This window comes from Bombina bombina, chromosome 5 (genome assembly GCF_027579735.1).
Source record: "Bombina bombina isolate aBomBom1 chromosome 5, aBomBom1.pri, whole genome shotgun sequence".
NCBI lineage: Eukaryota > Metazoa > Chordata > Amphibia > Anura > Bombinatoridae > Bombina > Bombina bombina.
The window spans coordinates 431155508-431179885 of record NC_069503.1 but is presented as its reverse complement, the minus strand read 5'-3'; the positions used below and the strand labels follow the sequence as shown (position 1 = coordinate 431179885).

Sequence of the window (24378 nt, the reverse complement as noted above, 5' to 3'; positions counted from 1 at the left end):
TACATAAATTATGTTTTCTTTTATATAGGTGGCGAAAGTCCACGAGCTGTTATGTATGGGATATAATACCCAAGATGTGAAACTCCACGAGTAACAAATAAAGGGAGGGATAAAATAAAAAGTTTTTTTTCCACTGAGAGATTACAACCAAAAATATAGTCTTTTAAGATAAAAAAATAAATATATATAGGCACCAGTATCAAATTGTGACAACTGCCTGGAGAACCTTTCTACCCAAAGCTGCTTCTGAAGAGGCAAAAACATCAAAATGGTAAGGTTTGGTAAAAGTATGCAAAGCAGACTAAATTGCTGCCTTGCAAATTTGATCAATTGAAGCTTCATTCTTGAAAGCCCAAGATGTGGCAACTGATCTAGTAGAATGAGCTATAATTCTCTGAGTTGGAGACTGGCCCACCTCCAAATAAGCTTTGTGAATTAGAAGTTTTAACCAAGAGGCTAAAGAAATAGCAGAAGATTTATGACCTTTCTTGGAACCAGAAAAGAGAACAAACAGACTAGAAGTCTTTCTGAAATCTTTAGTAGCATCAACATAAAATTTCAAAGCTCTAACAACATCCAAAGAATGTTCAGTCCTTTCAGTATCATTCTTAGGATTAGGACAATAATTTCCCTATTAATGTTGTGATAGTTAACAACCTTAGGTAAAATTTTGAAAGAAGTCCGTATAACTGCTTTATCTTAATGGAAAATCAGATAAGGCGACTCACAAGAGAGAGCGGACAATTCAGAAACTCTTCTAGCAGAAGAGATAGCAAAAAGAAACAAAACTTTCCAAGAAAAATGTAATGTCCAAATAATGCATGGGCTCAAAAGGAGGAGCCTGTAAGACTTTTAACACCAGGTTAAGCCTCCATGGAGGAGAAATAGATTTAATAATAGGCTTTATACAAGTTAAAGCCTGAACAAAACAATCACTGTCTGGAAGATGAGCAATTTTTATGTAAAACATCACAGGAAGAGCAGATATTTGTCTTTTCAATGTACTGGCAGACAAACATTTAATCTAAACCATCAAAAACTGAAGAAGCCTAGGAATTCTAAAGGAATGCCAGGAATAATCATGAGTGGAACACCAGAAAATATGTTTTCCAAACTTTGTAATAAATTTTCCTTGAGACAGGTTTTCATGGTTAATCACTGAAACCTCTGTGACTGAGAACTAGGCGTTCAATTTCCACGCCATTAAGTTCAGAGATTTTAGATCAGGAGGGAAGAAGGAACCTTGAGACAGAAGGTCTGGTCTTAGAGGAAGAGGCCATGACGGGCAACTGGACATCTGAGCTAGATCTGCATACCAAATACTGAGAGGCCACACAGGGGCTATCAGAATTACAAAGGACTGCTCCATTTTGATTTTGGAAATCACTCATGGAAGCAGAACTAGAGGAGGAAAAATGTAAGCATACTGGAATGACCAAGGAACTGCTAGAGCATCCATCACCTCCGCCTGAGGATCTCTGGACCTTGCAAGATACCTGGGAAGTTTCTTGTTCAAACGAGAGGCCATCAAATCTATTTTTGGAAGACCCCTTATTTGAACAATCCAATAGAAGACATCCTGGTGGAGAGACCACTCACCTAGGATGTGAATCGCAGTGATGAGGCAGAAATTCAATTCCACTCAGGAAATTATTCAAGATGCTTCCGTCATAGCTAAGGAACTTTAAGTTCCTTTCTGATTATTGACATATGCCACAGTTGTGATATTGTCGGTCTGAAAACGAAGATAAGGTTCATTCCTTAAGAGAGCCCAAACCTGAAGAGCCCTGAAAAAAGCATGGAGTTCCAAGATATTGATTGGAAGCCTTGCTTCTCGAGTAATCCAAACTTCTTGTGCTGTCAGAGACCCCCAAACAGCTCCCCAACCTGTAAGACTTGCATCTGTGGTGATCACAGACCAGGTAGGAGAAGCAAAGGAAGCCCCCTGAAGAATAGCACAATTGGCGCAGCATGTAAAGTTGAAGAGGTCTCATATAAAAAAAACGAGAAAAAGGGATCGTGTCCAATACTGCAATCATTAGGCATAGTACCTCCATGCACATAGCCACTGAAGGAAATTATAGAGACTGCAGGTCTAGACAAGTTGAAACATTTTTTAATTTAGTCTCTTTTCTGTCAAGGAAAGAGTCATGGAAACCCAAATAGATGGCTTTTGTCTGATGAATCAAGAAACTTTTTGATAAATTGATCCTCCAACCATGAATTTGAAGAAATGACAACAGTAGTTTTGTGTGAGATTCTGCTAAATGAAAAGATTAAGCTAGTACCAATATATTGTCCAAATAAGGAAACACTGCAATACCCTGCACTCTTATTATAGATAGAAGGGCATGAGAACCTTTGAAAAAAATATTGGAGCTGTTGCTAGGGCAAAAGGAAGAGCAACAAATTGGTAATTCTTTTCCAGAAAAGAGAACCTCATAAATTGATAATGTTCTGTATTAATAGGGATGTGAAGGTAAGCATCCTGTAAGTCTGTTGTGGACATAAAGTGACCTTGCAGAACAAAAGGTAGAATAGTCCTTATAGTTTCCATCTTGAAAGTTGGAATTCTCACTAATCTATTTAGGGTTTTCAGATCCAAAATTGGTCTGAAAGTGTCAGGGATTTATCTCCTTTCCTACTGTGCCTTTAAGAATGTCAACTCACTACCCCTATTTAAGGCTCCTCCCAACAGAACTCATTGCTTGGTAATTTGTTGCTCAGTGTGAAGCTGCTTCAGAAGAGACCTAGCCGTTTATACTACTTTGTATTCTCAACTTATTGCTCTCCTTGAGTATCTGCCTTTTTGAATCAACTTGCAGATTCTCTTTTGTGCTTGAAGATTTGCTCCGTTTGTTCACTAAGAGATTTCTCAGTCTCTCTCCTGTAGTGAGGTTGTTCCCCTGCAGCGTGTGACGTCACGCTCCTCATTCTCCCGCCGCGGACCTCTGCCAGGCTCTCTGCGATACTCCTAGGACTTGTTGCTGTGTGGTAACTGTATCGCTATGTGCTAATATCATCTACAATATTTCTAGTCTATATATATTGCATTCTATGAACTGTGTGTATTGCTGCAACCTCATTTCTCTTTCACTTGCTATATATTGTGGAACGCTCATTTGCTGGATTTCCATATTCGCTTCTGATATCAAATATGCACTAAACCTTTTTACTGCTATCTACCAAATTACAAACAAATAACTGTGACAAAGATTATTACAAAGTACCATTATTCATTATCGGACTGCATAAGCATATTTCAAACTTTACGCAATTAACCTCTATTGTGCTTGAAATGAACTGTTTGCTCTAACTTAAACTATATCTGTTTCCTCAAGTTTACCACAGCTTATATTACTCTGATTGAACAACTCTGTAAAGTATTAATATTCATTATCAAAGTATGGTTTACAAAATGACCAGAGGTTGACTTATTCTCTTATCAAAGTACTGTGTTAATTTCAGTGTGTTTGTTAAAGCCTGCTGCATAAACTATTTGCATTGCAACTCTGTTTGAATTAAGGCACCTGCACTAATTAACTCTTTCACTACTGCTGCAGTCAATCCTGTAAGACTTACTCTCTTTTCTGCTTTAAGCATTTATTGTTGCGTGAAGGTTCCGGTTTCACTCAGCAACCCTGCTGTAGTGACCCTCAGATCAATGAGCATATCAGGGTTCCCTTAAGTTAAATCTGTGGGAATCCGAGGTAAGGTGTGAGACTGAGTGGTCCTGCATAAAGCAGGGGCTGTAATTGTAGTGTTCTCTAAAAACAACTAAACATATCCTTACATATTACCAAGCCTTAAAAAAAAAAGGAATACTACTAACAGCTAAAATCATGGATGTAAGTGAACTGTCCAGGAGAGTTGGTTCTTTAGCTCAGAGTATGGATCACATGATTCAAGGCTTAAGGGATATACAACTAGAGAATCAGAGTATAATTTTTTTTATTAATGATCATCTTGCAAACAAAACTACTAATGTTGAGTCATGTCCAGAACCCATTGTTAGTCCACCGGAAAAGTTCTCTGGGGACAGAGCTATGTTTAGGGATTTCAGGAATTCCTGCACTCTGCTTTTTACTTTGAAACCTAAGTCATACCCAACTGACAGGATTAGAGTTCTAACTGTAATTTAATTTCTCAGAGGTGAGGCCAGGTCTTGGGCCAATGCTTTCTATGAAAAAAATGATCCTATCCTAAATTCACTAGAAGATTTTTTTTCTGCAATGTCTCTTTTATATGAAGATCACAATAGAAAAAATACTGCTGAAACTGCCATTAGGTCTCTAAGGCAGGGCAAAAGAATGGTAGAAGACTACATTACTGAATTTAAAAGATGGGCTCCTGACACCCTGTGGAATATTCCTGCTCTACGCAATCAGTTCCGTTTGGGACTCAATGATGCAGTTAAGGATGAATTGGCAAGGGGTGTGATTCCAGAGGACTTGGATGAATTGATGACTCTCTCTATTGGCATAGATTGTTGGCTTAGGGAAAGGAAGTCAGAGAGATCTTATTCAGAGACTACCCCCAGAAGAAACCCCAATTATCATCACTCAACACCTTCCACAGCATTCACTAAACCCATAGAAGAACCCATGGATGTTGCAGTTATTAGGGGACCCTTGATACCTGAGGAGAAAGCTAGGCGTAAGCTACTAAACCTATGTCTATATTGTGCTGAAAAGAACCATGCTGTTAGGGACTGTCCCTCTCTGATTCGACAAAAGAAGGGTAAGACTTCGTCCAATGACCATACTGTTAATTTGGTTGACAGCATAAAATCTCATCTATCTATTTATGTCTCCCTACAGTGGTCCCATCAGAAGATAAACGTTCAGGCCATAATTGACTCTGGGGCTTCTGGGAATTTTGCTGATAACACTTTTGTTGTTAATAATCACATCCCACTAATAAAGAAGAGTGTTGCTTTAGCTATTCGTCTGGTTGACGGTTCATTCTTTAGCTCTGGTCCCATAACTCACCACACTATCCCACTCAAAGTTGTTACCCCTTCAGGACACACAGAGCTTATTTGTTTTGATGTTCTTCCATCTTCTGTCTATCCATTAATCCTTGGACTGAATTGGTTAATAAAGCATAATCCCACTATATCGTGGTCCACAGCATCAGTAGTTTTTGATTCAAACCACTGTAAACAATCCTGTTTTGGGGTACACACACTTTGTCATATCACTGAACATAAGTTACCAGAATGTTATAGTGAATTTGCTGATGTTTTTGATAAAAAGGAGGCTGAGTCTTTACCTCCACACAGAGACTATGACTGTCCTATTGATCTTATACCTGGAAGCTCCATACCATATGGACATATATATCCATTGTCACAGCCAGAATTAAATCATTTAAAAGAATATTTAGATGATAACTTGAAAAAAGGCTTTATTAGACCTTCCACATCCTCTGCAGCTGCAGCAATGTTCTTTGTAAAAAACAAGGTTGGCAGTCTTAGACCCATCATTGATTATAGGCAGTTGAACAAATGCACAAAAAAGAACAGATACCCCCTGCCCCTCATACCTGAACTTATTGAACGTTTACAAGGTGCCACAGTTTTTACTAAACTTGACCTCAGAGGTGCTTACAATCTGATTAGGATGAGGGCAGGGGATGAATGGTTAACTGCATTTCGTACTAGATACGGTTTATATGAATACACTGTAATGCCCTTTGGGTTGTGCAATGCCCCAGCGACTTTTCAATGTTTTATAAATGATGTCTTTCATGATTTGTTAGATATCTGTATTGTCGTATACTTGGATGACATCTTGGTTTACTCAAATTCTCTACAGGATCACATTGTACATGTCAAACAAGTGTTGACACGTTTAAGGGCACACCATCTTTATGCAAAGCTTGAAAAGTGTATTTTTAATACAAACACCATATCATTCCTTGGTTATTGCATCTCACCAGCTGGAATTTCAATGGAGTCAAGCAAAGTAGAAGCTATCACTAATTGGCCTATTCCTCGTAATAAAAAAGATGTTCAAAGATTCCTTGGCTTTGCGAACTTTTATAGAAAGTTCATTAAAGACTTTTCACTTATTGTTAGACCTCTCACTACGCTAACACGTAAGCAAGTTAAGTTTGTATGGAATCAAGATGCTGATCATTCCTTCAATACTCTAAAAACTAAATTTGTTTCAGCCCCTATTTTACAGTTTCCAGATCCCACATGTCAATTTACGCTAGAAGTCGATGCTTCTGAGTTTGCTGTGGGGGCTGTTTTATCTCAAAGACGTTCTGAAAAAGAACCTTTACATCCTGTCTCCTACTATTCTAGAACTATGAGTTCAGCAGAGATTAATTATGGAATCGGTGATAAGGAACTTCTTGCAATCAAATCAGCCTTGGAGTTCTGGCGACACCTCCTAGAGGGTGCAACATATCCAATCACCATCTATACCGATCACCGTAATTTAGAATATTTAAAATCAAACAAGACCCTTACTGCTCGTCAGGTTCGATGGAGTTTGTTCTTCTCTCGTTTTGATTACGTCATTACTTATAGACCAGGTTCCAAAAATATGAAAGCTGATGCTCTTTCTAGAAAAGACCCTCGTCCTACTGATGTGGTTTCTCCTTCATCTATCATACCTTCGGATAGAATTATTTGTTTAACAACTGAGTTTAAAACCATCTTACAAGAACATCTGAAGGATGATTCATCTTTGGGTCATTTGGATGTACTAAAACATTCCGACAACTTATACTATCATGGCACTTTATTGTATATACCTCCTTCTCTCAGGAATGAGATACTTACCTCTGCTCACGACTCTTTATTGGCTGGTCATCCTGGAGTTCATAGAACTGCTCATTTGATTAAAAGGAATTACTGGTGGCCAAAGATGAATGATACTATTAAACAGTATATTGATTCCTGTATGGTATGTACAACTAAGAAACATCAGCATAAGAGTCCTTATGGTTACCTTCTCTCTTTACCAGTATCAGACAGACCCTGGGCAGCGATTGCTATGGATTTTGTTGTTGATCTGCCTTCGTCAGCTAATTATAATACCATATTGGTAGTAGTGGACTTATTCTCTAAAATGGCTCATTTCCTTCCACATAGAGGATGGCCTACATCTTCAGAAACTGCTTCACTATTTTTGAATCACATTGTAAAACTACATGGTTTACCTGAAACAATCACCACAGATAGAGGTACGCAATTCACCTCGAGGTTTTGGAATCAATTGTGTTCCTCTCTTAACATTACTAAACGTTTGAGTACCGCTTATCATCCACAAAGGAATGGTCAAACAGAAAGAACAAATCAAACATTAGAGCAGTACCTTCGTTGCTACTGCACTCAACAACAAGATAACTGGCATTCTCTACTTGCTATTGCTGAATTTGCTCATAATAATGCCGTAAATTCATCAACTAAAATGACACCATTTTACATCAATTATGGATTTCATCCCTCGTACTATCCAAATCAGATAAACAATTCCGACATGCCTATAGTTAATGATCTTGTTAATACCATTGCTACCAATTTCTCAACATTGAAACAAGTTTTACTAGAAGCCCAGGCTGTTCAGAAACATCACTACGACCTACGTAGATCCAAGCCTCCAGATTACAAGATTGGTGACAAAGTTTGGTTAAGCACTAAACATTTACGCTTACAAGTTCCATCTAAAAAACTGGCTTCCCTATATTTAGGGCCTTATCCGATACAAAAGGTCATCAATGTTAATGCTGTAACACTTAAACTACCAGATTCCATGAAGATACATCCCACATTCCACGTTTCTCTTTTGAAACCTTACAGTGCAATCAGAGACTCAACTCAGAATGAGACGGTGGATCCTTCAGTCATTGATGGCATGGAATATGAGATTGAGTCTATCCTAGACTCTCGTTACCATAGTAATCAACTTCAATATCTTGTCAGTTGGAAAGGATTTGGTCCTGAGGAGGACTCTTGGGAGCCTTCCAATAATGTCTCTGCACCACGTCTTGTCTCCTTGTTTCATCGTAGACATCCTGATCGTCCTGGTCCTTGATCCGCGGAGCGGCTCCTTGGGGGGGGTGTCCTGTCAGGGATTTATCTCCTTTCCTACTGTGCCTTTAAGAATGTCAACTCACTACCCCTATTTAAGGCTCCTCCCAACAGAACTCATTGCTTGGTAATTTGTTGCTCAGTGTGAAGCTGCTTCAGAAGAGACCTAGCCGTTTATACTACTTTGTATTCTCAACTTATTGCTCTCCTTGAGTATCTGCCTTTTTTAATCAACTTGCAGATTCTCTTTTGTGCTTGAAGATTTGCTCCGTTTGTTCACTAAGAGATTTCTCAGTCTCTCTCCTGTAGTGAGGTTGTTCCCCTGCAGCGTGTGACGTCACGCTCCTCATTCTCCCGCCGCGGACCTCTGCCAGGCTCTCTGCGATACTCCTAGGACTTGTTGCTGTGTGGTAACTGTATCGCTATGTGCTAATATCATCTACAATATTTCTAGTCTATATATATTGCATTCTATGAACTGTGTGTATTGCTGCAACCTCATTTCTCTTTCACTTGCTATATATTGTGGAACGCTCATTTGCTGGATTTCCATATTCGCTTCTGATATCAAATATGCACTAAACCTTTTTACTGCTATCTACCAAATTACAAACAAATAACTGTGACAAAGATTATTACAAAGTACCATTATTCATTATCGGACTGCATAAGCATATTTCAAACTTTACGCAATTAACCTCTATTGTGCTTGAAATGAACTGTTTGCTCTAACTTAAACTATATCTGTTTCCTCAAGTTTACCACAGCTTATATTACTCTGATTGAGCAACTCTGCAAAGTATTAATATTCATTATCAAAGTATGGTTTACAAAATGACCAGAGGTTGACTTATTCTCTTATCAAAGTACTGTGTTAATTTCAGTGTGTTTGTTAAAGCCTGCTGCATAAACTATTTCCATTGCAACTCTGTTTGAATTAAGGCACCTGCACTAATTAACTCTTTCACTACTGCTGCAGTCAATCCTATAAGACTTACTCTCTTTTCTGCTTTAAGCATTTATTGTTGCGTGAAGGTTCCGGTTTCACTCAGCAACCCTGCTGTAGTGACCCTCAGATCAATGAGCATATCAGGGTTCCCTTAAGTTAAATCTGTGGGAATCCGAGGTAAGGTGTGAGACTGAGTGGTCCTGCATAAAGCAGGGGCTGTAATTGTAGTGTTCTCTAAAAACAACTAAACATATCCTTACAGAAAGAATTCTCTTTATTTGGTACAATGAAGAGATTGGAGTAAAAACCCTTTCATTGTTCTTGTAAAGGAACTGGGACAATCACCTCCATGAAATCCAGGTCTGAAACACATTTTAGAAAAGCCTGAGCTTTTATTGGATGTTTTGGAATATGAGTGAGAAAAAAATCTTCCCATAGGGGTTTTTATTTTGAATCCAATTTCATATCCCTGAGAAATTATATTCTGGTTCCATGGATTTTGGACAGATCTTGACCAAAAGTTTTGAAAAAGCTTTAGACTGCCCCCTTCCAGAAGAACTGGGTTGGGGGCCGCACCTTCATGCTGTCTTCCAAACCAGATTCGGTTTCTGGTATTGTTTGGATTTATTCCAATTTGAAGGTCTACAGTTAAAACCAGGGGCTTTAGTAAAGGAGGTAGTTTTCTGTTCTTTATTCCAAAAGGAACGAAAACAATTGGGAGCCTTAAATTTCTCTTTAGACATATAGTCTATAGAGGTAGAAAAACTCCCTTACCTCCAGAAATAGTAGAAATAATGGAATCTAATTGAGAACCAAATAGATTCTTACCTTGAAAAGAGATAATAATCTAATTTTAGATACCATATCTGCATTCCAATATTTAAGCCATAACGCTCTTCTGGAAAGAATTGCTAAATACATAGTTTTAACTTTGATTGTCATGATATTAAATACTGCATCGCAAATAAATTGATTTGTCTGTTGAAGTAAATGAAGATTGCTACAACATTCAGGATCTGAAGAGAACTGCTGAGCAAGACTAGATAGCCAAAAAGTAGAGACACCAGCTACATCAGCAATAGATATGGCTAGTCGAAGGACATAACCAGTATGTGTATAAGCTCTCCTAAGATAAGATTCAAGTTTCCTATCTAAAGGGTCTTTGAAAGAAGTACTATCAGCCAAAGGAATAGTAGTATGCTTAGCCAGAGAAGAAATGGCCTCGTCAACCTTGGGGGTCGTTTCCAAAAGCTCTAAACTAGCAACAGATAGAGGATATCATTTTTTAAACCTTGAAGAAGAGTTAAAAGAGGTACCTGGTTTAGACCATTCCTTAGCAATCATGTCAGAAACAGCTTCAGGAACAGGAAAAATCTCAAGGAGATTAACCAGTATCCTTTATAGGGAATTCAGAAGATTAAAGGGTTTATCATCAGAAGGTTTAGTTTCTTCAATCCCTAAAGTAACTAAGGCTTCTTTTAAAGGAGAATGAAAATGCCCTATTCTAAATAATAGCCTCTGAATCAGAGGAATCCTCATCATAAGAAGATACTGAAGTATTTATTTAGTTAGTACATATATAACTAGTAGAAGGTAATAAATTGTTTCATTGCTGGGAGTACGCCATCTGCATCCATCTGTGAAAGTGAAGCATTAGGTGCATTTGATACCATAGAGACATTATCAGAACGTAATAAAAATTCTATACATGAGTCACATAAATTAGCTAAGGAAGCTACCTCAGAACTTTAGAAAAGGCACACTTAGCTTTGGTAGAAAGGTGTTCAACAGACTCAGGTCCTATGGTTACTTTAGGGGCAGGTGCAGACTGTTCCATTATGGCAAATAAACACTTTAAACTGAGGAATGTATATCCCATACGTAACAGCTCATGGACTCTCGCCACCTATATGAAAGAAATTGCATGCTTTATCTGAATCATGAAAGAAAAAAAAATGGGTTTCATATCCCTTTAACGACAGTGCAAACGATCTCAGCAGTCCTGAATATTTGTTTCTATTACAGCTGCAAATAGTTGCATTGTTTTGATTTAATATCAAATACTATAGAGTTATGTTAAAATTAGTCCTTAAACATAATATAGAATTAAAATGCCTGTTTAACCACACATATCTTTTTCTTCACCTGTGATTTCTTCATCCTAGATGACTTCAAGCCAGCATCCATAGATACTTCCTGTGAAGGAGAACTGCAAGTTGGGAAAGGGGATGAAGTAACAATAACTTTACCTCACATCCCAGTAAGTTATACTTTACTTCTTCCTTAATCTCTCCATTCCTGAACCTGACCACACATTCTATATTGCATGCTAAATAGTCAGACTACAAGGAACATACTTGTTTTCTAAAAACTCTGAAAGTGTATTGTGTTTAAAGGGACAGTCTACCATAGAATTGTTATTGTTTTAAAAGATAGACAATCCCTTTATTACCCATTCCCCAGTTTTGCATAACCAACACAGTTATATTAATACACTTTTTACCTCTGTGATTACCTTGTATCTAGGAACCTTCTTCCAGTCCCCTGATCACATGACTGTGACTGTTTATTATCTATTGTTTTAAATTTAGCATTGTTTTGTGCTAAACCTTAAATAACCCCCTGTGCCTGAACACAGTGTTATCTATATAGCCCACGTGTACTTTCTGTCTCTTTGTGTTGAAAAGAGATTTAAAAAGCATGTGATAAGAGGCAGCCCTCAAAGGCTTAGAAATTAGCATATTAGCCTACCTATGTTTAGTTTAAACTAAGAATACCAAGAGAAAAAAGCAAATTTGATGATAAAAGTAAATTGGAAAGTTGATTAAAATTAAAAGTCCTATCTGAATAATGAAAGTTTAATTTATACTAGACTGTCCCTTTAAAGCCTGTCATGGAACAATGTTCTATGGCTAATTTTATCATTCATCTCTTAGACATTATAGCCATTTTTTTATATGCTAAAAACTTTTTGTAATTATTTTATTTTGAAAAATGAATTATATGGCATAATTTGTATTTAATAAAATTGCAGCTACAGTTTACTGCTTGATACTGTGTTAAAATAATAACGCTGGATACACAGAGGAAGTCCATTAACACAAACTTGTGATAACCTGTGTTCCAATAGTTCTACTAGAATTTTTGTTTTCTATTTTACTGTCCTGGCTAAAAGTTTTGAGAATGACCCAAATATACATTTTAACAAAGTCTGCTGCCTTAGTTTGTATGATGGCAATTTGCTTATACTCCAGAATGTGAGTGATCAGATCATTTGCAATTAATTGCAAAGTCCCTCTTTGCCATGACAATGAACTTAATCCCCCAAAAAACATTTCCACTGCATTTCAGCCCTGCTACAAAAGGACCAGCTGACATCATGTCAGTGATTCTCTCGTTAACACAGATGTCAGTGTTGACGAGTACAAGACTGGAGACCACTCTGTCATGCTGGTTGAGTTAGTATAACATACTGGAAGCTTTAAAAGGAGGGTGGTTCTTGAAGAAGGCTTCAGGGTGCCCAAGGAAGTCCAGCAAGCGCCAGCACCGACTCCTAAAGTTGATTCAGCTGCAGGATCGGGACACCACCAGTGCAGAGCATGCTCAGGAATGGCAGCAGGCAGGTGTGAGTGCATGAGCACACACAGTGAGGCGAATACTTTTGGTGGATGGCCTGGTGTCAAGAAGGACAGCAGAGAAGCCACTTCTCTCCAGGAAAAACATCAGCACTTAAACAATACACAAACAGCACCTTAACTCTTTATCCTTTTTAGATTCTTCTTTTGTGACCGGTGGTACAGAGGAGACAGCTTTCCTCTCCAATATTCCAATGAAACAACAGTCCACAGCACCAAATATAGTTAAAAAAACTTTAGAAATGTATTGAGTTACAAACAAATACGTTTCGGGAGCCATTCCCTTAATCATGCATAGAGTTAACAGGTGTGTACATAGCCCTTTTAAGGTAAAAAATCTTAACCCTTCACATGCTGTTAATTATTTGCTATAGCATAGCACCACCTAGTGCCGAACATATTATACTACATCATACTTAAATGTATTACCTAACATATATTAAATGTTAACACCTTTATTTTATCTTATGTACAAAACCAATTAATCTAAAAAAATACTTACACAAAGCAGATACCTTTAAATATTAAATTATCCAAAGATAATAAAGCTTACAGAAACACTGCATAATCAAGTTCCCTATTTAGACTGATATTTTGCAAAGAGTACAGGGATTGGACTGCTGAGGACTGGGGTAAAGCCATTTTCTCTGATGAATCCCCTTTCCGATTGTTTGGGGCATCCAGAAAAAACCTTGTCCGGAGAAGAAAAGGTGAGCGCTACCATCAGTCCTGTGTCATGTCAACAGTAAAGCATCCTGAGACCATTCATGTGTGGGGTTGCTTCTCAGCAAAGGGAGTGGGCTCACTCACAATTGTTCCTAAGAACACAGCCATGAATAAAGAATGGTGCAAAAACATCCTCCAAGAGCAACTTCTCCCAACCATCCAAGAACAGTTTGGTGACGAACAATGCCTTTTCCTGCATGATGGAGCACCTTGCCATAAGGCAAAAGTGATAACTAAGTGGCTTGGGGAACAAAAGATTGAAATTTTTGGTCCATGGCCAGGAAACTCCCCAGACATTAATCCCATTGAGAACTTGTGGTCAATCCTCAAGAGGCAGGTGAACAAACCCCCCACACACACACACGCACACACACAAATTCTGACAAACTCCAAGCATTAATTATGCAAGAATGGGCTGCCATCAGTCAGGTTTGACAGCATACCAGGGTGAATTGCAGAGTTCTTTAAAAAGAGGGGTCAACACTGCAAATATTGTCTATGTTTATAGTGAATGTAAATTTTGATGCTAAAGTGCACGGATTTTGAAAATTCGATTAAAAACAGGGGCACTTTAATTCATCAAAATGTACATTTTACTTGTGTTGTTAAAAAATACCTTTAAACTTGACAGCCGCTCCAGCTTCCCCCGGTCGCCGCAAAACATTTCTGACATCAGAAATGATGGATCGGTCATCCTCCAATCACAGTTTCCCCACCCTCCGGGGGAATCAATGTCTGATTCAACGCTGTGATTGGAGGAAGCCGGATTCCTCATTTTAGACCCAGGAAGAGGCTTTGCGACGGGTGGAGGAAGCTGGAGCGGCTGTCAAGAGTAAAAGGTAAGTATTTTTTCACAACACGAGTGAAATGTAAATTTTTATGAATTAAAGTGCCCCTGTTTTTAATTAAATTTTTAAAAACCGGGCACTTTAGCATCAAAATTTTAATTTACTTTAAGCAAATGATTTTAAATGTGCTATAGAAAAGTTTGCACTTCATTTTAATACATTAAAGGGGTTATATATGTATGTTCTTACAAAGTATCAGATTTGAAAGCCAGACATTATCCTTTTAGGAGCAAGAAAAGGGATTTTCTTGGATTATTCTACTAATAATTGTATCCAAGTTTGAAGCCAGAATACATTTTCAAGGATTATTTTTTCCTTGTCTTCTGGAATTCATCACGCCCTCTCTTAGCTATGCTTTTTTCTTCCAACATATTAACTGGTACTGGCTGCTAGCAGGCTGTACCAGCATTTACCTAAACATAAGAACTGATGTATGTTTTAACAGTCTAAATCAACATGTAATGTATATTGTAAACCTACAACACTTTGAAGGTCAAATAATGATCGATTTATATAGCCCATCTGGGGCTGTTTTTTTGTAAAAATGCATAGTTTTGCTTATTTTTAAATAACATTTTGCTGATTTTCAGACTCCTTGCCAAGCCCCAAAGTTATAGATGTATCCTGTTGTCTACAGACCCCAGCTTGTGTAATGTGTCTTTTCATATGCAGGGGGGGGGGGAGGGTCTGCCTGTTCCTGCGTTTTCAGCCCATTTTAGTGGGTGTCCCCGCCTAACCTCATCAACAGTGCTTTATTGGGAGCTTCTAAGTATGTTTTTAAAAGGTTTTATACTGAATTTTTATATCATTATCTGTACATATTTTTCTTTATAGCAGTGTCTATTACATGCAGTAATATGAAAACTGGTGTATACTTTCCCTTTTAAAGTAATAATGTGTGCATTCATCCATGAGACAATACTTGGTAACTTTTTACCAGATTTGGAGATATTGTTCATGTTAGTTTATTGTTACAGGAAATTCGAATTGTGGGTTGAGCTTTTACAAGACCATTGTAGGGCACTTGTTTGTTTAAGATTACTAACTTGGTTAAAGGAGAGCATCTAACTTGTCCCAAAGTTTCCTACACACTGTACCAAGTCTTGTGGTTGTGTTTGCAATTACATACATTTGGCTCTATCATTAGTTGTATGTATTTGTAGTACCTGCAGATGAAAAGCATATTTATAACCCTGTTGGCCACAGCATGCTTGTGGGGTAGATTTCACTACATATTGCATTTTGCATATAGTTAAAGTGATGGTAAATCCTAGCATTTTTCAAAAATAAAAAGTGGACTTTCAGTCAAGTATAAAAAAACTTTATGCTAAAAGCTCCTTTATTTATCTGCAATTTATGCCGAGAATAAATTAGAAAGTTGTTTCTAAATTTCATGATCTAGCTGAACAATGAAGGAACATTTTGGGGTTTTATGTCCCTTTAAAAAATACTTTGTGTTCATCTGACACGACCCCAAACAGAAACTGGCATAGACGACTTTCAGTAATGACTTTTTATGATGTTTCTTTCATATAGGCTAGATTTACAGAAAGTCGTGGCAAATATATAGTTTCTTCATCCTGTAGTGCTTTCAGAGTTAAACTCTGAACCACAGAGCTCATTGTCTAGACATTTCCTTTTAGTGGACAGCCTGCTCTAGACAGAGCTGTGGTTGTGCCAAAGTATTGGATTTTAAAATTGGATTTAACTGTGCTTTGGGATGGAGGATGTTCTTTTGCAGTTCATCATCGACCTTATGTATATTTAATCTGGGGTCATGGGATATTTTTTTTCTGGCTCCAAAAATAAATATAGATGGTGTTAGATTCAACAAAGAAATAAATAACTTTTTAAAGAGAACAACAATTGTGGACAACTTTTTAAAGTGTTTATTGCAGTCAAAGGGTTGGGCAAATTTGTATTTATTTCATTAATATACAGTATATATATATATATATATATATATATATATATATATATATTATATAAATACAACTTTTCCAGTAAGGTCATGGGTTTGATTCTCAGACCTGCGTTTAGTTTTGCTTTATGTACATATACTTTGTGCTCCATGTCTCAATTTTTTTTTAAATGTGCAGTGTATGGATATATAGTGCATGTAGTGTCTGGTGAGGCACAGGTTCAGATTTACATGAAGAATAAAATTAGAAATTAAAGCACCATTGAAATGTACAGCAGTGCATTTCAATTACCTTTAGACATTTTTGTAATTACTATTGTTTATAAAAATGTTTCTGTTAAAAGTTTTCACAACCAGTTATTTTTTTTTAATATTTTACAACACCTATTAAACATATTATAAATCTCAAAGTGTTTATTGTCCCTTAAACAGAAACAGGATTGTATGTATTTTCAAAATACATAATTTCTTATACTTTAAATGCAGTAGGTACTTCTGGGTTTTTTTATTTTTTTATTAGGGTATTAAAATACATTGTCCCATATTTCTTTAAAGGGTTCAACTCCACCAATGACTGTGTTCAAAGGAAACAAGAGGCCTTACCAGAAGGATTGTGTGCTTATTATTAACCATGACACGGGGGAGTATGTGCTGGAAAAACTGAGTAGTAGCATACAAGTCAAGAAAACCAGGTATGGCTCATTGTAGCTAGCATGAAAAAAGAGAATTCCGCTTACATTATTCTCATCTGGATATTTATAATGATAAAAGGGGGACATTAAAAAAAATAATCTCTGAGCAGTTTCGATCCTTGCAGGTGCTGACACGCAGATTCTTTATATCTTTTTGTGGATTGCCAATGGATACACTAATTTGTGTGAATTTTAAAACAATAGAAGCCACTGAAGAAACAGGAATAGGTTAACTGTGATACTGAACAGTTTCTTAGTTACTTTAAAGGGACATACAAGTTCCTACAAACAAGACACAGTGTAAGTGTATACAAACAAAATAAAGTTACCTTTCAAAACCTTCATAGTGTAGTTTTTTGATAATGGACTAGATACAGCCCCAGAGGCAGAACTTTCTGCAATGAGATTTTTTTTTTTTTTTTTAGTGAAAAATTTTCTGAAGGTCATTTTTAAATAAAATGTAATTTTAAATTAGGCAGTTAAACTGAAGCACCAGTTCAGTTGTAATGGGTTGGTTAACTGGAAAAATAAATATATATTTTAAAATTCTATAATATAGTGCAGTAGTTGAAAAATGCATTGCAAAAATCTTGGTCTAACATAGAAATGTTGTAATAAAAAATGTGCAGACTGGGGTTAAAAAAATCCCTGGAGCTAGTTAGCAATCAGTGCACTGGTGCTTTGCAGCACTACTCCATATTTGACCATTCAGTACAAACAGTACTTTGCTCTGGATGCACTATGTTGAGGAAAACTTACCCAGTGCAGCCAGAGCACAGCTCTGTTCAAAGAGAACAGTCTAACGTGGAACAGAGCAGCAAAGCGCTAACAATTCCTGCATGTGTCCCATTCTTTCAGCAGAAATGCTGCATTTTCTGCAATTACATCTCAGATCACAGCATGTTCTGCCTTGGGGGATACAGCTGCTTTCAATTATAGCTGTTTAGGCTCAGATTTGGCAGGAATTGTGCCTACCCCTATTCTGTAGCCAATGCAAGTGCAGTTTCTGTTTTCACAAAAGATTGTGAAGATAGAATGTCTACATTAAGGGATTCTATGAAAAATAGAAACAAGCGTAACAATAATCTTTTACAGAGGATGAGGTTTTGTTAGCATTTTCAAAAATGTTAAAAAGGCAATGGGTCCTGATAATATTCATCCAAGGGTTTTAAAAGAACTTTGATCAGTGCTAACTGTCCCATTAACTGACCTGTTTAATCAGTCACTATTAACAGGAGCTGTCCCAGATGATTGGAGAATAGCAAATGTAATACCTCTTCATAAAAAGGGCAGTAGAGAAGAATCTGGTAACTACAGGCCAGTTAGTTTAACTTCAGTAGTAGGGAAATTAATGGAAAGCCTCTTAAAAGAAAGAATTATGACTTACATAAAGACAAACAATTTAGAGGACCAAAATCAGCATGGTTTTACTTCAGGGAGATCATGTCAGACTAATCTAATTGACTTCTTTGATTATGTAACAAAAGTATTAGACAAGGGTGGAGCAGTTGATGTAGCATATCTAGATTTCAGCAAAGCCTTTGACACCGTCCCACACAATAAACTAATTCACAAACTGTATCTCCTTGGTCTAGATTTAAAAATTGTGAACTGGGTGGAATGCTGGCTTAAAGGGACATTATACACTAATTTTTTCTTTGCATAAATGTTTTGTAGATGATCTATTTATATAGCCCATAAAGTTTTTTTTTTTTAAATAAATGTATAGTTTTGCTTATTTTTAAATAACAGTGCTCTGATTTTCAGACTCCTAACCAAGCCCCAAAGCTTTATGTGAATACCGTCAGCTACCTTCTCCAGCTTGCTCCTGTTTGTGTAAAGGGTCTTTTCATATGCAAAAGAGGGGGGTGGGGGGAGTGTCTTATTTGCCACTTGCAGTGGGCTTTCCAACTACCTTTTCAACAGAGTCAAACTGACAGCTTCTAAGTAAGTTTTTAAACAGTTTTATACTGGATTTTTATATCAGTATCTGTGCATCTTATTCTTTATAGTAGTGTCTATTACATGCAGTTATATGAAAATGAGTGTATACTGTCCCTTTAAGGACAGAAAACAAAGTGTCTTAGGAAATGGAGTTCATTCAGCAGAGGGGGCTGTTACTAGTGGTGTTCCTCAGGGGTCAGTTCTGGGGCCTGTTTTGTTTAACATATTTATCTGTGATATTAGCAAAGGGCTACAGGGCAAAGTATTTCTGTTTGCAGATGATACAAAAATTTGTAACAGAGTGGATGTTCCGGGGGGGGGGGGGGGTAGACAAAATGAGAAGTGATATACAACAATTGAAGGATTGGACAAACGACTGGGATCTAAAGTTTAACACAGCAAAGTGTAAAATAATGCATTTAGGGAAGAAAAATCCAAATGTTAATTACAGACTCAATGACAATTTACTGACTGTTACAGATGAGGAACAGGACTTGGGAATTATTATTTCAGACGATTTAAAACTTAGTTAACAATGTAGTAATGCAGCGAGTAAGGCTAGCAGAATGCTTGGATGTATTGGTAGAGGTATTTGCAGCAGAAATAGTAAGGTTCTTATGCCACTTTATAGATTATTATTATTATTATCAGGTATTTATAAAGCGCCAACAGATTACGCAGCGCTATACAAGTAATAGTAAAACATTACAAGGATGCATTACAAACACAAACAAACAAGTTCAGTATTGGGGTACATTACAGTTGTAGGTGCAATAATTGAGTTATACAAAAGGAGAGGAATGCCCTGCTCTTGAGCACAATCAGAAGTAGTTCACTTTAAATACAAAGTGTCCTGTAGATAGAAAGGCTCTCAATCTTACAATCTAAGGGAGAGGTAATGGACACGAAAGGTAAGGGAAATAAGTCTGATATATGGCAGGGTAAACTGAGAGTGGGTGAAGTGTGTGGCAAGAAAATGAGGGTTGGGAGAGTGTAACAGAATATGGTAAAATGTCAGTACAGAGGCTGTGAGTGTGAATTTTTGTCTCTAACCTGGTTTGTTAGCGACAGCTGCACCTAATTGCTGTTAGGAGGTGTTTATATATTAAAGGTAAACACCAGGGTGGGAGGTGGAAGGAGACTTGGGGGGCTAGTGCGTGCAAATTTTCAGAGATATTGCTGTAGGTGTGAGCTTGAAAATTGCAGGGGAAATTTCAAAGATATTGCTGTAGGTGTGAGCTGTAACAAAGAGAGTGGTAAAGGTAAAACTTCCATTTGATAAAGTGAAGGAATATGGGGAGGTGTGTCTTGGAAAAGGGTAGGGGGGGGGGGGGATTGGAATGTACAATAATAAAGGTTAAAACCAATTCCATATTAGCCCAACAGATATAAGGAAAAAACAAAAACACTCAATGTCTTGATTGGAGATATCAGTCTGATTTACCTTGAAAATTGCAGGGGAAATTTCAAAGATATTGCTGTAGGTGTGAGCTTGAAAATTGCAGGGGAAATTTCAAAGATATTGCTGTAGGTGTGAGCTTGAAAATTGCAGGGGAAATTTCAAAGATATTGCTGTAGGTGTGAGCTTGAAAATTGCAGGGGAAATTTCAAAGATATTGCTGTAGGTGTGAGCTTGAAAATTGCAGGGGAATTTCAAAGATATTGCTGTAGGTGTGAGCTTGAAAATTGCAGGGGAAATTTCAAAGATATTGCTGTAGGTGTGAGCTGTAACAAAACTAGATCATTAGTTAGGCCTCATCTTGAGTGCAGTTCTGGAGGTCATATCTTCAGAAGGATATTAACAAACTTGAATCTGTGCAAAGGAAGGCTACCAAAATGGTACATGGTCTAAAAAATAAAACTTACCAGGATAGGCTCAATGACCTAAATATGTATAGCTTAGAGGAGAGAAGGGAAAGAGGTGATATGATAGCAACTTTCAAGTACATTAAAGGGTTTAGTAAAACTGAGGCTGTGTGTATTTTACATAAAATGGAAAATATAAGAATAAGGGGTCATGAGCTCAAGCTAAAGGGTAATAGATTCAGGAGTAATTTGAGGAAGCACTTCTTTACAGAAAGAGTGATTGATTTATGGAATAAACTTCCTCAAGAGGTAGTAGCGACAAACACTGTGGGGGGACTTTAAAAATGCATGGGACAAGCATAAGGCTATCCTAAAAAACTAGATACGTTTATACTGTTAGGTAATATTGGGCAGACTTGCTGGGCCTATGGCTCTTATCTGCCGTCAATATCTATGTTTCTATGTTTATTGGAGCGTTCTGTGCCTGTGGTATTTTTATATCCATATAGTTACACGAACAGCTTTCAAATTGGTGTTTGGTTGTAGGGACTTTTATACTCCTTTACATGTGGCATGAAAATGCTTCTTTGTGCTTAAAAACTCCTATTGACAAAATATGAAAAGGACAAAAAAACAATGATGTTAAAGGTATCTAATCTGTAAAACATGTATTTTTTTTTACCAAATGATCTCCTTTTTACCACTCGTGGTAACTAATATGCACTTTATGCCTACTTGGGTGTGGGATAGTGATTACCAGTGACATAAGGTGATTTCACTGACACTGCAAGTGCATTAATAATAGATGGGCTAAGACACCATAGTACATGAAAAGGGAGAGCAGAATGATGTTTATATTTAACTTGTTTTATTTATTTAGATTTTAATATCATTAAAAAATTAGAACTGTAAGTTAAATAAATAATATTTAAAATGATAAGAAACATTGTACTTTAAATTTCCAGAGAGCATATAGTTCCAATATATAAGAGGAGCTAAGGCTTACTGATAGATTGCCAGTGATATCTAGGCCAGAGGTGCCCAAATATTGTCAGAACGTAGACTTTCACTCATGGTTTGATGTTTATATCATCCTATGGTAAACGGCAAGGAGATTATGGTCACTGTAGGAAATACTCAAGTATATTGGCAGTTAGGGACAAGAAGGGGACACACAAAAACATACAAATGGGGATATTTGGCCCTGTATAACATTCTAAATGTCATTAAAATGTTTCTTAACAACATGCCAAGAAGGGGTGTAAAGAAGGTACTGATCTGTAAATAAAATATGTTGTACTCATTTTTAATACTATATTACAAACCTATTTTTCAACTCATTTTATAATTCACTGTGTTAGATTCAACAACGAAAAAATAACTATAAAGTAATACCAAAACGTTGCTTAGCAGTTTATTGCAGCCCAAGGGTTGGTCAATTTTTTATTTAAAGGGACATAATACTCATATGCTAAATCACTTGAAACTGATGCAGTATAACTGTAAAAAGCTGACAGGAAAATATCACCTGAGCATCTCTATGTAAAAAAGGAAGATATTTTACCTCACAATCTCCTCAGCTCAGCAGAGTAAGTTCTGTGTAAAAAGTTATACTTTAGCTGCTCCCAGCTGCAGGTAAAAATAAAAATAAAATGAAGAAATGAACAGCAGCCAATCAGCATCAGCAGTGCTGAGGTCATGAACTCTTACTGTGATCTCATGAGATTTGACTTAACTCTCATGAGATTTCATAGTAAGCTTCCTTTACCTGATTGGTGAAATAATATGAGAGTTCACGAGGTTCATCCCCTAAGCTGTCCTAGGACAGACACACTAAAATGCTGCTTAGAAATCCTTTACAATGGGAGGTGGCTACTGAGGAACTTTTGAGGTAAAATATCTTTCTTTTTTACATAGAGATGTTCAGGAGATATTTTCTAGTCAGCTTTTTACAGCTATGCTGCATCACTTTCAAGTGTTTAAACATTTGGGTATTATGGCCCTTTAATGTATTTTGCTTTATACAGTATAAAAAAAAAAAAAAAACCTTACAGCAAGGTCATGGATTTTTTCAGACCTGGGTTTACTTTTGCTTCATGCACATATACTTTGTGCTTCATGTCTCAAATATAAAAAGTATTTCTCCCTTTTGTGTGTGTGTGCAGTGTAAGGATATGTAGTGCATGTAATGTCTGGTGAGGCACAGGTTCAGATTTACATGAAGAATAAAATTAGAAATTAAAGCACAATTGAAATGTACAGCAGTGCATTTCAATTACCTTTGGACATTTTTGCAATTACTCCTGTTTGCAAAAATGTTTCTTAACAACATCAAAAAGGGGTGTAAAGAAGGTACTGATCTGTAAATAAAATGTGATGTACTCATTTTTAATAATATATTGCAAACATATTTTTAATGCTCGGCTGACGTAAATAGCTCTATGTTGATGTTAGTCTCCCTTTGAATTCATCATATATAATTATAAAACAGATAACGGATATTTCAATATAGTCTGGTATGATAAAGCAAAAAGTTTAAAGGGACAGTATACTATAAAATAGTTTTTCCCTTAATGTGTTTCCAATAACTTTATTTACCAGCTGCAGAGTATAAAATGTATGATTTTAGCTTTTTAAGGTTTATTTGTGTATATGAATTAGCTGATTTTGTGTTTTGAAGCCACAACCTAATAAAATGGGTTGAGCTTGTAGGTATAATAAGATCTCATTACTTTATCACATAGTGTACATATAACTGCTTCTTTATCGTATATCTGTCCATAAAACAATCACCAATACTTGGAGAGAACAATGGAAAATTAAGTTTATTACCTTATCTATTCTATAACCCACTGGGAGTGTAATATCTTCTACTGGCTGTGTTAACACAGCTTGGCCTTGAGGCAAAAAACTTTCAGGATGGGTGGGGATACCACAGGCTAAATAAACTAATTCACATGCCAATATAAGGTTAATGAAAATACTTGTAAACAATTTAATACACTCCAGCAGGTAAAGTGGATCATTGTGAACACATTAAAGGGGAGAACATTTTTGAGTAAGATGTCCCTTTAAATATATTAATATACATTCACCATTAGCGCTAAATGGTGTCTTTTGGTTTCCTACATTAAATGATTATGACAATAAGATGCATTATTTTCTCTCTATTCAGAGCGGAGGGTAGTAGCAAGATACAAGCTCGTATTGAACAGCAGTCCGCACGTTCCTCTCAGCCCACGTCTCAGTTTAAAGCTCCATCTAAACTATCTGCTGGACCAAAAATGTCTCCTCTGAAAGACCATCCTTCTCCTGAGCCACAGCTTGATGACATTAAAAGAGGTGAGAAACAGGCCCGATATTGTCCATGTGTACTGATGGATAAGATCTTATTCCTCTTCTGAATTAGGATTGTTAGTAGTTGATGCTTCCTGTTTCAGTACAATTTTATAATTTTCTCTAGCAGCCATTGTTTTTAAAATTGCTCTTGTGATAGCACATGAAGAAATGTATTTATTGGCACTAGAACAAGGCCTTTCACCTTCCACTGTCTTACTTTGTACATGCACTCATTCACGTGCTACTTTCTTTGTACATGCATTTGCTCACGTGCTGCTTACTTTGTTCATGCACTCGTTCACGTGCTACTTACTTTTTTCATGCACTCGCTCACGTGCTACTTACTTTGTTAATGCACTTGCTCACGTGCTACTTACTTTGTTCATGCACTCGCTCACGTGCTACTTACTTTGTTCATGCACTCGCTCACGTGCTACTTACTTTGTTCATGCACTCGCTCACGTGCTACTT

The 24378-nt window shown here is 36.9% G+C and overlaps 1 protein-coding gene across 1 annotated transcript in view; it reads left to right on the top strand.

The window, feature by feature from the left end:
- The window catches only part of EAF1 (ELL associated factor 1), a 49892-nt gene that overhangs the window by 3966 nt on the left and 21548 nt on the right, over positions 1-24378 (top strand). Inside the window, exons 2-4 of the mRNA XM_053714280.1 lie at positions 11162-11256; positions 16682-16818; positions 23744-23910. Coding sequence (XP_053570255.1) covers positions 11162-11256; positions 16682-16818; positions 23744-23910 — 399 coding nt within the window. The remainder of the gene's footprint in view (positions 1-11161; positions 11257-16681; positions 16819-23743; positions 23911-24378) is intronic.